Source organism: Acinonyx jubatus, chromosome C1, assembly GCF_027475565.1.
Source record: "Acinonyx jubatus isolate Ajub_Pintada_27869175 chromosome C1, VMU_Ajub_asm_v1.0, whole genome shotgun sequence".
NCBI classification, from domain to species: domain Eukaryota; kingdom Metazoa; phylum Chordata; class Mammalia; order Carnivora; family Felidae; genus Acinonyx; species Acinonyx jubatus.
Genome location: NC_069381.1, coordinates 98,863,054 through 98,875,809, shown reverse-complemented (window position 1 = coordinate 98,875,809; position 12,756 = coordinate 98,863,054). Strand labels below are relative to the sequence as shown.

The 12,756-nt window shown below is 35.2% G+C and overlaps 1 protein-coding gene across 4 annotated transcripts in view; it reads right to left on the bottom strand.

The window, feature by feature from the left end:
- Nucleotides 1-12,756, bottom strand: part of MAN1A2 (mannosidase alpha class 1A member 2) — a 176,080-nt gene that overhangs the window by 111,349 nt on the left and 51,975 nt on the right. For all 4 annotated transcript variants that reach the window (XM_027058270.2, XM_015076677.3, XM_053214669.1 and 1 more), the window contains exons 4-5: nucleotides 8,289-8,407; nucleotides 2,633-2,713 (exon numbers count right to left, since the gene is read on the bottom strand). In XM_027058270.2, coding sequence (XP_026914071.1) covers nucleotides 2,633-2,713; nucleotides 8,289-8,407 — 200 coding nt within the window. The remainder of the gene's footprint in view (nucleotides 1-2,632; nucleotides 2,714-8,288; nucleotides 8,408-12,756) is intronic.

Sequence of the window (12,756 nt, the reverse complement as noted above, 5' to 3'; positions counted from 1 at the left end):
TCATATTAGGAAGTCAGCATTACTCTTATATAAAACACACACACACACACACACACACACGAAAACATTAAAACTACATATAGATAAATATCCCACATGAATATAAGTGGAAAAAATTCTCAACAATGTTTCAAATTAATTCTGGCAGTATATAAAAAGATAATACACCATGACCATTTTGGGGTTTCTTCCCAAAAGTGCAAGCTTGGTTTGACATTCAAAAATCAACCAATATCAACAGATAAAAGAAAAATCATATGTGTATAATCACCTTATTAAATACCACAAAAACATTTGACAACGTTCAACATCCATTCACACACACACACACACACACACACACACGCACACACACACACGCACACACACACAATCTTAGCAAACTAGGAATGGAAAAGATCTTCTTCAAGGTGATAAAGGGTATCTACAAAAAACCTATGACTAACATTTATGCTTAATGGTGAAAGACTAAATGTTCTTCCTGTAAGATCAGGAAATTGATAAGGATGTAAAGCAAGACAAAGAAAGAAAAGAACTACACAAATGAAATTGTTCCCTATACAGAGAAATAAAACTATTCACTGATGACATAATCGTTTACAAAAAAAATTCCCAATCTATTAAAATCTATTTAAAAGCAACTAGAATTAGTGAATTTAAGAAAATCTCAGGGTACAAAGGTCAATATAAAAATCAACTGTATACTGCACAACATGAATGTTGTTCTTAATGCCACGGAATCATATACTTAAAAATGGTAAATGGAGGGGGCGCCTGGGTGGCTCAGTCGGTTAAGCGTCCGACTTCAGCTCAGGTCACGATCTCGCAGTCCGTGAGTTCGAGCCCCACGTCGGGCTCTCGGCTGATGGCTCAGAGCCTGGAGCCTGCTTCCGATTCTGTCTCCCTCTCTCTCTGCCCCTCCCCCATTCATGCTCTGTCTCTCTCTCTGTCTCAAAAATAAATAAACGTTAAAAAAAATTTATAAAAAAATGGTAAATGGAAATTTCTGTTATGTATATTTTACAGTATTTTTAAAAATGATAAGCATCAGGAAGTTATCTAGTGATAAACAAAATGTCCTACATCAGCTGAAAATTTAAATCTTTATTAAAACTTACTTTCAAATCAATTGTATTTATATCCACCGGCAATAAACAACTAGAAATTGAAATAAAAAATATAGTACAACTTAGAACCAAAAAGCATAAAATATGTATAAATCTACCAAAATATGTAAAATATCTACATGCTAAAAACTAGAAACACCAAGGAAGAAAATGAAAGGAGGATACATCATGTTCGTGGCTTGGAAGATTCCATATTTGTTAAGATATCAATTTTCCCTAAATTCATGTATAGATTCAAAGTAACCTCCATCAAAATCCCAGTAGAATATTTTGTAGAAATCAGCAACTGATTCTGAAGTTTATATAGAAAATAAAGTACCTGGAATAGCCACGACAATTCTGAAAAGGAACAAAGTTGGAAGACTCACACAACCCGATTTCAAGACTTCCATAATAACGAACACAGTGTAGTTCATACAGTGTAGCAAAAGGACAAACACATGCAAAGCAACAGCACACAGTCTAGAAGTCGACTCACACATATATGGTTAATGGATTTCAAGAGGAGAACAAAGTCAATTAAATAAAGGAGAGTCTTTTCAACAAATGTTGCTAGAATTTTTGGATATCCAGAAGGAAAAAAAGAAAGCTCAAACTATACCTCACAGCATGTATAGAAATCAACTCAAAATGAATTATACATTTAAAAGTTAACAGTAAAACCATAATACTATTAGAAGAAAACATGAGAAAATCTTCCTGACCTTGATTAGGCAAATATTTCTTAAACACCAACAACAAAGAAATCCATCTTTAACAACATATACAACAAAAGATGAATTTTCTTAAATTTACAGAGAGCTCTTACAATCATTTAGATCAACAAACCAATTAAATATGTAAGTTTCTCAGGAAATAAAGCAGAAATGACTTATAAGCTCTTCCTTTAGGTTCTCTTTCACCTACTCTCCCAACCCCATCCTTTAACCTACACCCGAGTAGTAGCAAAAAGGAATTTCCCACACCCACTTTCCCATCACAGCAGGTCACAAGTCTATGTGTATTACATACACCAAGACTTCTGGAAAGAAGAATTCAGAGTTGTTCCTGTGTTGTTTTTTTAAATTTACAGCAAAAACTTGCATTCAATTTCCAATCAGGCAGTTTTAATAACTAATTTTTGGTCTTAGGAGGATCCATATTCATGCAACCTGATTGATTCCTTAATTCTGATCTTATTAACTACCCCCCTGCTCCTTGTTTCGACCATGTGATTAATTGCAGTGGCAAAATCCTGGAGAAGGATTGCTTCTGCAAAGGAGAAGGGGTATATACAGAGATAGGACCTGTGATTTTACTTGTTTTACTGAGATTCTCAAAATGGCAAAATCATTCTTCCCAAGGCCAGTTCCACCTGAAGCAGCCAGCTCTCTCAGCAAACCTTTACATGTGCTCAATATTAGTCAATTAAGCAAAACAATATGCTGTTAGGGGAATCTTTCATTATTTTATTAAAGTCCATTCAGAGCCCTTCCTCCAAACAATGTATTACTTGAGTGGCTCACCTCTTCTCCCGAAAGGTAATACGCTGCAAGCAGGCCTCCAATAAATCGAATGTTGACTTCAAACACAGACACCTCTGAATTCTGTGAAAACATATTGAAAATATTCACATACACATTAAAGCTTCATAGTTTCCAAATATTTTCAATTCGTCATAAGTTTCTCACAAACACCCTGTGGAGGATGGTTTTTTCTGCTTTCCACATCTTCATTTCTCACGCAACTGCAATCTCACCTCCCGTTTATTAATGTTACTGAAACTCCCCTATTATTGTCACCATGGCTTCCTATTGGCTGAAACCATTTGTGTGTACCTTACATAGCACTGTGAAATTATCAAGATATTTGATGCTCTTGACTAGTCTCTCCTCAAGAGAGCCTCCACTTCTTGAATTCTGGAATAGCGGTCTGTCTACTGATCCCTTTCCCTCCATTACAGCATACTGCCCATTTTTACTTATATTTCTCATGAATTTTAAGTATTTTTTCCTAGTATGTATAAAAATTTAACAAATGTTAACAGAGGCACCAAAAAATGATAGGATGATGGATTATTCAATTAATAATGTTGAAAAACTGGCTCCTAGGTTAGAAATTTGGATACTCATTTCAGATACATCTCTCTCTCAAAACGATATCCAAATAATTTAGAAATAAATGTAGAAAAAATTACAATAAAAAAGTAGAAGAAAATGTGACAACATGAATTTCCTTGACAAAGCAGGTACTTTGTAAGCATAAAACCAACTGTATTGATACCAAACACAAAGACCTGAATTTCCCCAGAATGACAATTACCTAGAAGAAAAAATTATGAACAAAATTCAAAGGCAAACAAAAAACAGAAGGAAATTTGGCACAAATATAGCAGTATTAATAACCTTACCATATAAAGTCTACATGTTTGTATTTAGATACAGACATAGATAAGAAAAATTCTAATTACATGGAAAGAAAAGTAGAAGTGGCAGAGAACATGAGCAAAGAAGTCACACAATACACACAACTGACTAATATAAAGGTAACGTTCATGGGGAGCCTGAGTGGCTCAGTCAACTGTCTGCCTTCTAATTTTGGCTCAGGTCATGATCTCACAGTTCGTGGGTTCAAGCCCAGGGTTGGGCTCTGCACTGACAGGGAGGAGCCTGCTTGGGATTTTCTCTCTCCCTCTCTCTCTGCTCCTCCACTGCTTGTGTGTATGCATGTGCGCTCTCTCTCTCTCTCTCTCCCTAAATAAATAATAAAGCTAACGTTCATAACTAATTTTTAATAAACATTAAAAGAAAATATATATTATCCCCTAAGGCCTTTCCAACATTTATAGGCAGAACACATAATTTGCTAACACAAGTATATATCTCCAAAATAGAATTTTCACAATGGAATTTTTTAGTAACATATATCTCCTCCCACCCCATCCATAAAAGCAAAATGCTTTACATTACTTCATATATTCCCAATACACAGCATACTGCAGGGCACAGAGCGACAGTCACTAAATACAGAGAAGAAGCAAAAGAGGGAGGGAGGGCAGGCCTCTATAACTCACCAAAACAATAACCTTCTTAAACAGTTTCCCTGATTTCAGCCTTACCTTCCTCTTTATAATCTATTTATTCAGCACCCTGCAGGCAGAGTGAACCTCTTACATTTTAAGTCAGGTCAGGTTACTGTTGTGTACAAACTCTTACAATAACTTCTGGTTACACTCAGAGTAAAATAACTGGTAAGACCCAACATAATCAGATTCCCCACTACCTGTCTGACATCATCTCCTTTCAACATCTCTTGACTTTTATTACCAAATGGTTCTACTGGCTGCTCAAGAATTACCAAACTCAAGTCTTTATGCTGTACTTACAGGTCTCCAAACAGGAAGTTTTTCTAACCACACAATATAAAATAATAAAGTACACCTTCATCACTAATATCTCTTAGCCTCCATTATTTCCCCAATTAACACTTATCAACATCTAATTACATATAATTCTATATTTGTAAAATTCAGACCTTCCTTCACAAGAGACACAGAAGAGAAGTTCTAGAGGGAGAGAAGGGAGAGAATGGAAGACAGGCATTATTCAAAGGAGTAATGATTGCAAATCTTCCAGAAGTGAGAAAAACATAAGTCTTCAGACTGATGGAACATTACGAGTCCTTTAAAGAATAATCCACACATGGACACATGGTAATGCAATTATAGAATGCAGAAAAATAGAAAAAATGAAAACAAGGGGAAAAAGACAGATTATTTGTGAAATATTAGATTGACAGCATACTTTTCAATAGTATGACAGAAACAGGAAGACAATGGAATTGTACCCTTCAAAGGTTAAGAGAAAATAATCAACCTCCACACAACTATATTCTACACTCAACTATAGTATCTATTATGAGAGAGCCTTATATCCAAATGGCTTCCATTGGGTCTCTCCTCAGAAATGTCACCAAAGAGTCCCTCTCACTAGCTATCCCATGTAAATAGCAACCCCACACCACCACTTACTCCAATCCTACTTGCTCCCCTTTATTGTTCTCCACAGCACTTATCACCACCTGATATATTAAACAGGACTTGAATATTTATTTACTGGTTTTCTCCCAAAACTAGAGTACAAACTCAAGAAGAAGTTTTGCTCATTACTACATTCACATAAGCCAGAAGAGCACCTGTCACAGAGGAGGCATTTAATGAATGAATTATTTATTTATTCCTTCATTTGTCAGTCATCCATCCATTCATTCCTTAATTTGGAAGTTTCAAAAATGAGTTGGAAACAGCTAGACAATGATTACACATAAGACAAGAGGGAGATGAGCTAAATTAAAGCATTCTAAGATCCTTATGGTCTTCAGAAGGAGGATGAAGAAACCGGTTCATTTTAAACTGTGAGAAGTATGCACATGAAATTTTAAGGATAACCCCAAAATGAGTGGAAATGACAAGTAAAATGTCAAAGTAGTAGAGGGAAAAAGAGCCAAGAAGTAATTTAATCCAAAAGAAGGAAAACAGAAAATAAAAACAATGAAAAGTACAATAATAACACAGGTTGAAAAACACAGATGAAGACCCAACTCCAAATACACGTTATCACAATAAATGTAAATATTCCACACTTGACAGTTAAAAGACTCCAAGACTGGATAAAAATAACAAAATTCAAATACATACTACATGCAAAATATACAGCTAAAACACAGGACACAGAAAGGTTAAAAGTACGGGGATGGCAAATGACTGCGCTAATTATTAAGCTCTTTCTCCTCAGGTTCAAATTTATCCTTCTATACTCTACTTTGGTATCCTGGAATTGGAACTGTGTGAACATATGTCTCGTTAGCCAGCTGGCTCCATTATGGGCCATGCCAACAGGAAGTTTTACAAAGGTAACGTACAGCTGGAAGAAGGAGAAAGGACTTATTCCTTCCAATTTACCTCCGGTTTTGGACAGTGTCAAATGAGTCATTGTTCTTCACCCTGGCAGTGGCTGTTGGTTCCAGGTTACAGTTTCCCTGCCACACACACTTTCTTTAAATCAGTCTCCCTGTGGCCCTTAGAAATACCAGGCACTAGGTAGGTACCATCTCCTTAGAGGTCCGAGTCCCAGCTCTAAAAAAAAGCCCTCTTAAGAGCTCCTAAAGTACCAGAAACAGAGTTCCAAATTACTCAAGTTTAATAGTCCCAACTTCTTCCCACTGTTCTCAGAGTCCCAGGGAGGTAGGTGTTTACTATAGCTACTATCTCTTGTGATACCACAATGTTCTCTTTGCCTTTTCAGTTTTCCATTACTTGGTTAACAACTGTAAACATTAAATCCTCTAATTAAAATAAATGGCACAGTTCTGGCTCCTGACTGAGCCAACTGATACAATGATATACCAGCATATTATTAGGCCTTACAAAGCTGCCATGTTAGGGGACAGGAGTATTTGAGACCGTACAGATGCCAATTCTCTCCAAATTAATCTGTAAATTGAATGCAAGACTCATCAAAATGTCAACAGCACCCCAGAGCTTACAGGAACAAAGAGCAGAGAACTGCTAAGATAATTTCCTGGTAGAACAAGATCAGATATCAAACTTCCTATAAAAATATCATAGTTAAGACAGTTAAGTATTGATGTCATAAGCATAAAGAAAAAAGCCAAAAGAAAAGAATAGGCCCCTGTGACCCGTGTGGCCATGTATAAACAGCAGGGAAACGAATGGTGCTAGAATAAACTGCTGCCTGTCCAGCTCACCCTACATACAAAATCAATTTTATGTGGATTAAAGACCTAAATGTAAAAGCCCAACTTTAAAAAATTTAGAATGAAACACAAGAATTTATCCTCATGACCTTGGAGTAGGGATTTCTTAAACAAGAAGCACATCCTATAAGGACTACATGGCCAAACAGAGAGAGGAAAAAAAAAAAAAAGACTAAATTTTTCAGCCTCCTTTTGCATCAAGGTTGGGCTGTATGTGTCAGATCTACTCAATAGCATACAAGCAAAATCAGGGTAACCCACTCCTGGAAGGTGTTCTCACAGGAGAGTCATGGATCCTTCCTCTTTTCTACAACTGGAAGGTTGACCCACTTTATCAAGAAGCCATCTTGTACCACGAGGTGGAAGCTACACACTGAGAAAGCAACAAGACAAAGGATCTTAGATCCCTGAGGATCAAGGATCTATCCAAGCCACCCCTAAGCTGCTGGTCTCTGTGCCTAATTTTCATGAAAGAGAAACACATATCTATATTTAAGCTCTTTTATATTAGATTTTCTGCCACTCACGAACTTAAACCCAAGTGGTAACTGATATATGTCCAAAATGCTAGAATCATATAAAAGAAAGTAATCCAGATTTGTGTGGTTAGCATCAGGAAAGCATGAGAGAAGAAATAATTATGGATTCAAATCACAATTTGAATGACAAATTGGGTCTGCCAAAGGAAAAACAAAAACAAAAACAACACAGTAAAAGAGTGACTTCTGACTATAGTCAAAAAGAAGAACAATCACAAATGTCATGAAAGGTGATAATGAGTAAAACAAAACAGCCCATATACTTTGTGGGTGAATACTGGTAATAATGAAAACAATTGCTACCATTTACTGAGTACTTAACGTGTATCTGATTATTTCAAATAATCCTTACAATACTGCATTGCGATAGCAATTTTATGACACATTCAGAAAGAATAAGGAATGTTCCCAAGTCACACAACTAGGATGTAGCCGTGCTGGTCTTCAAACTTCAGCCGCATCACTTATCAACTATGCAAAATGCTGGAAGCATGGGCATAGGCCTAGTTATGAAGGCTCATTAAACCTGCACTGAATTATTGAATCTTTTAAAAATAACAAAATGCTTAATTGTTTATAAAGGAGTTTATGCATTCCTGGTATTTCTAGTTCAATGTGGGGTTTTTTTTTTTGTAACTACTGCTTAACACACTGAACACACTGCCTCAAATGATAACATCAAGAAAAGTGAAAGGAAGATGAGAAAGGGTATGTATTTTATGTAAAAGTTAAATAACCACTCTAATCCCAAAGGAGGACAGGGAATTTATGATTTCCTTAAACTGCTAGTAAAATGCTCACAACCACTATGTTTATTAGACAGGGTCTTTGCAGAGTTGATCAAAGAAATCATCAACTGTATACTCACCACACTGAAATCAAGGTTGTGTTCAATCCATTTTTGCCCATCTCGGAATTCATCATGAAGTCCCATGATATAAAGGGTATCCAAAGCATCTACTATGGTAGCACCCATTTGTGAACTTCCTATATTTGGGGTGGGGGGGAAAACTGTCATTAAAAACACGCCCTTCATACAAGGTCTGTTTTAATTTTTTAATATGTAAAAATCGAAGTAGAAATATAAGGACCAAAAAGAATACCCAACATGGTTCACTTTTCCTTAAGAATAAATAATATACACTGTTTAATAGCTATTCCTAAAGATGGCATGTTGACAACTAATAGGAAGGTAAAGGAAACTAAAATTATAGTTCTCCTTCATTTTCTTCCTGGTCACAGTATGAGATCTCTATCTACTTAACAGAGATAAGTTTTTTTTTAAAAAAGGATTAACTCAGGAAATGGGGAGGATGGTTCAAGATGATAAGCTAAGTCATAAGAACCACGTTCTTCTGGTACAAATTCACAGAAGGAGCAAAAAAAAATACTTAGAAATATTAATAAAAGCACAATAAGACTAAAAGACCACAGTAAAACAAACTATAACAATCCTTAACAATGAAAAAGCAGGTTAATCATATTGAAAAAGAAGGTATTAAACAAAATGTAAGTAGAAAAAATTAAAATAGTAAGATCTACCTATCTTCAAGAGAGAGAGAAACCTGATGTTAAAGGAAAACAATTCAGGGAGGAACAAATTCAACAAAACTAGCTGATATCAAAACTAGACACTGTAAACATATGACAAGAAAATAGGTCACTCTTAGTAACAAATAAAACTCCAAAAATCCTGAATACAATCTAAAACAAATCTAATAGCACAGTAAAAAAAAATATAAGTAACAGCAGATGAGTCCTCCTCAATTACTTCTATCTTCTGAGAATGAAAATCATCCACACTCGTTATTATCTACATTAAAACGGCTTCATTATTATACTGTCTTCATCAACATGAGTTTTACTGTTATCCTTGCCAGAAAGATAAAAGGATAAAAGTTGCAAAATTATTTTACTGTTCATTCCAGGAACTTTCTGAAAGACCTGTCAACTCTTCAACATAAAGTACCAAATGATGGCTTATACCCCCAAACTCCTTACCTCCAATTCTCTGCTTATCAATCCAAAACTATTATATTATGGTCCTTACCTAATCATAACCAAGTACCCACCCCTACCCCAACTGAAGGGCCCATCTTAACCCAGACTTAAAATCTCAATAAATATCTCAACTTTGTCCTCTGACAGGTTACTAAGGCTCTGGTTAGGTAGTGATCTACATTCCACAGTTAGCATTAAACTCGGCTGTGTCTTATCGACGAGCTATCTTAATGGTATTTTAGGATTCAGCATTTGTCATTACTTCGTTATTATTCTTTCTTTCCCTCTTTCATTCCTTTTACCAGTGGGTTAACAGCGTTTTCTCCTGATGCTTTAAAGTTATAAAAATTTGTCCTTATAATGTCCTTAACTGACACCACATCTTCTTCATGTGATTCTAATAATTTCTTCAATTTATCAGGAAGTATTATCTTTCCACTAACAAGACAAGTATTCCACCACACTCTGGTAAGTTCCTAGGTCTTGTCCCCATTTAGCTCTCTTTATGTTGACATTAACTAGAATTTTTGTTCTGGGTTATTACATACTTTCCTTTTACTTTTCTTTGTTCCTCAGCTTTTTATTAGGATAACAAATATTTTATCAACTCTTCAACATAAAGTACCAAATGATGGCTTATCCCCCCAAACTCCTTACCTCCAATTGTCTGCTTAAGTATGTATCTCTTTATATTAGTATTTCATCCAAAATATTTATCATGCTTATTTTAAATCCTTAAGAGTACCTATTTTTGTTATTTCAATTTTTATAGAGAGTTATGCTTCAGTTCTCTGGTTATTTATGGAGTCCTGGAAGTGCACATTCCTCTAAGGTGCTGACTACTCTGGAAAACAAAGTCCAGACCCACCTGTTCTGTGCCAATTCTGGTTAGTTCCACAAGAAGAGGTTTGTGCCATGGGCTAAACAGACCAAGGAAGAGAAAGGCAAAATTGGGAGTTCCTGGCTATTACTACCTAGGATTATTTACCTAGACAACTCAAGATTTCAACTGGAAAAAGTTTTTAAAAATCTAAAACTACCCTTGGGTCAAAGAAGAAGTGAAACACAACATTGTAAAACATATAAAACATTAATAAATTTTATTGTGAGAACATAGGATTCAACTAATGAAGCTGTTAGAAAAACTCATAACTTGAAAATTTTATAGTATTTAATAAGAACAAATGAAAATAATTGAATTCACAACATTCTAAGGAAGAAAAAGAATGATAAACTTGAGCAAAAAGTAAAAGAATCAGAAAAGGCAAAAATTAACAAATTAGAAACAAAGAAAACTGTCAAAAATATAAAATTCAAAAGATAGTTTTATTAAAAGAACTATACAATGACTCTATCACTAAACAAATTCTAAAAAGTAGTCAGGGAATACAAAAGTACAAAATAAAACTGGATTGGGCACCTAGGATGACTTCGGCTCAGGTCATGATCGCACGATTCATGAGTTCGAGCCCCACGTCGGGATCTGTGCTGACAGCTCAGAGCCTGGAACCTGCTTCAGATCCTGTATCTCCCTTTCTCTGCTCCTCCCCCACTTGTGCACTCGCTCGCTCTCTCTCTGTCTCTCTCTCTCTCTCAAAAATAAACATTAAAAAAAAAACTGCATCAACACACAGATACTGAGGAAATTAAGTATAAAAAGGCCACTTTAGTTATGTTGTACCAATAAATTTGAAAAAAAATGAGTGAAACTGATGATTTTCTAAGAATATATGCATTATATGTTTAATATAAATAGTAATGTGTACTATATAAAAATATGTTTTATATATAATTCTGACTTATGAAATAAACATAAAATCCAAACAAGCAAAACAGACCAAGAAACAGAGGAAAATGTGAAGTTCTCAAAGAGCTACCCACTATAAAAGTATCACACTCTGGAAGTTCCATAGAATAGATTCTACCCTAATTTTAAGGATAGCAACTCCTACATAAACTTTCAAAGAACAAAGGAAAAGAGAGTTTAAATTCAATTTATGGATTCTGCATACCACGGATGCAAAAATCTCAGTAAGAAAAATAAAACTATCTGATCTCATTTGTGAGCATCATGGACATATTTGGGAGTAAAATTGCCAAGCTGTATGGTAATTGACGTTGAACTCTACAGGACAGTGTGCAAGAGCTCTCCAGAGCTACCACTTTATACACGCAGAAACAACGGATGAGAGTTCTAGCTGTTCCACCCTCCTTGTCAGTATTCGGTATTGCTGGTGTTTGTAATTTTATGTGTTCTAATATGAATGTATAGGATGTTATGTTGTGGTCTCAATTTTAATTTCTCTGACAACTGATGTGCTTACTGACTATGCATAAACTTTCTTTGGCATGTAATTATTTATATATTCTAAATACATCCACGTGTGTTTGTGTGTGTGTCACAAACACATTCTCCAAGTTTTGGGGCTTACTTACCTTTTTACTAATGTCTTTCAGAGAGCAGAAATTTTTATGAAGTCCAATTTATCCATTTTTCTCCTTTTGTAGCTTATGCTTTTTGTATTCTAAAGCCTCTTTTCTTACCTCAAAGTCACAAAGATTTTCTCCAATGCTTTCTACTGAAAGTTTTATACTTTTTGCTTTTATGCTTAGACCTATGATCCATTTCAAGTTAATTTTTATGTACAATGAAGAATCAAGGTTTGTGATTTTTCTATATGAATATGTAGCTGATCCAGCATGATTTATTGGAAAGACTATCCTGTTTAGTCACGGACTTACCTAAGCAACTTTACTGAAAATTAATTAACCACGTATAATGTACATGCACTCCGAGTTCTGTTCTTTGCCACTGATCTCTGTGTCTGTCCTTACACTAAAACCATACTGCCTTCATTACTGCAGCTTTACAGTAAATCTTAAAATAAGGTAATATAAATCCTTCAACTCTGTTCTTCCTTTTAAAAAATTATTCTTACTATTGCCCAAGCTTTGCATTTTTATACAGATTCTTAGAGTCAGACTATCAATTTACACAAAAAGTCATTTTGATTGGGCCATCTCAACAATACTGAGTATTCCAATTCATAAACATGGCATCTCTGTCCTTTCAAACTTCTCTCAATAATCACAGTTTTAAGTGTGTGAATTTTACACATATTTTGTTAAATTCACCTACGTGCAGTTCATATTTTTTGATGCTACTACAAATGACATTTTTAAACTGCATTTGGACTATTTACCAGTATACAGAAATACAATCTATTGGGGTGCCTGGGTGTCTCAGCTGGTTAAGCATCCAGATCTTGATTTTGGCTCAGGTCATGATCTTGCAGTTCACAAGTTTGAACCCCACAGCAGGCTCTGAGCCTGCT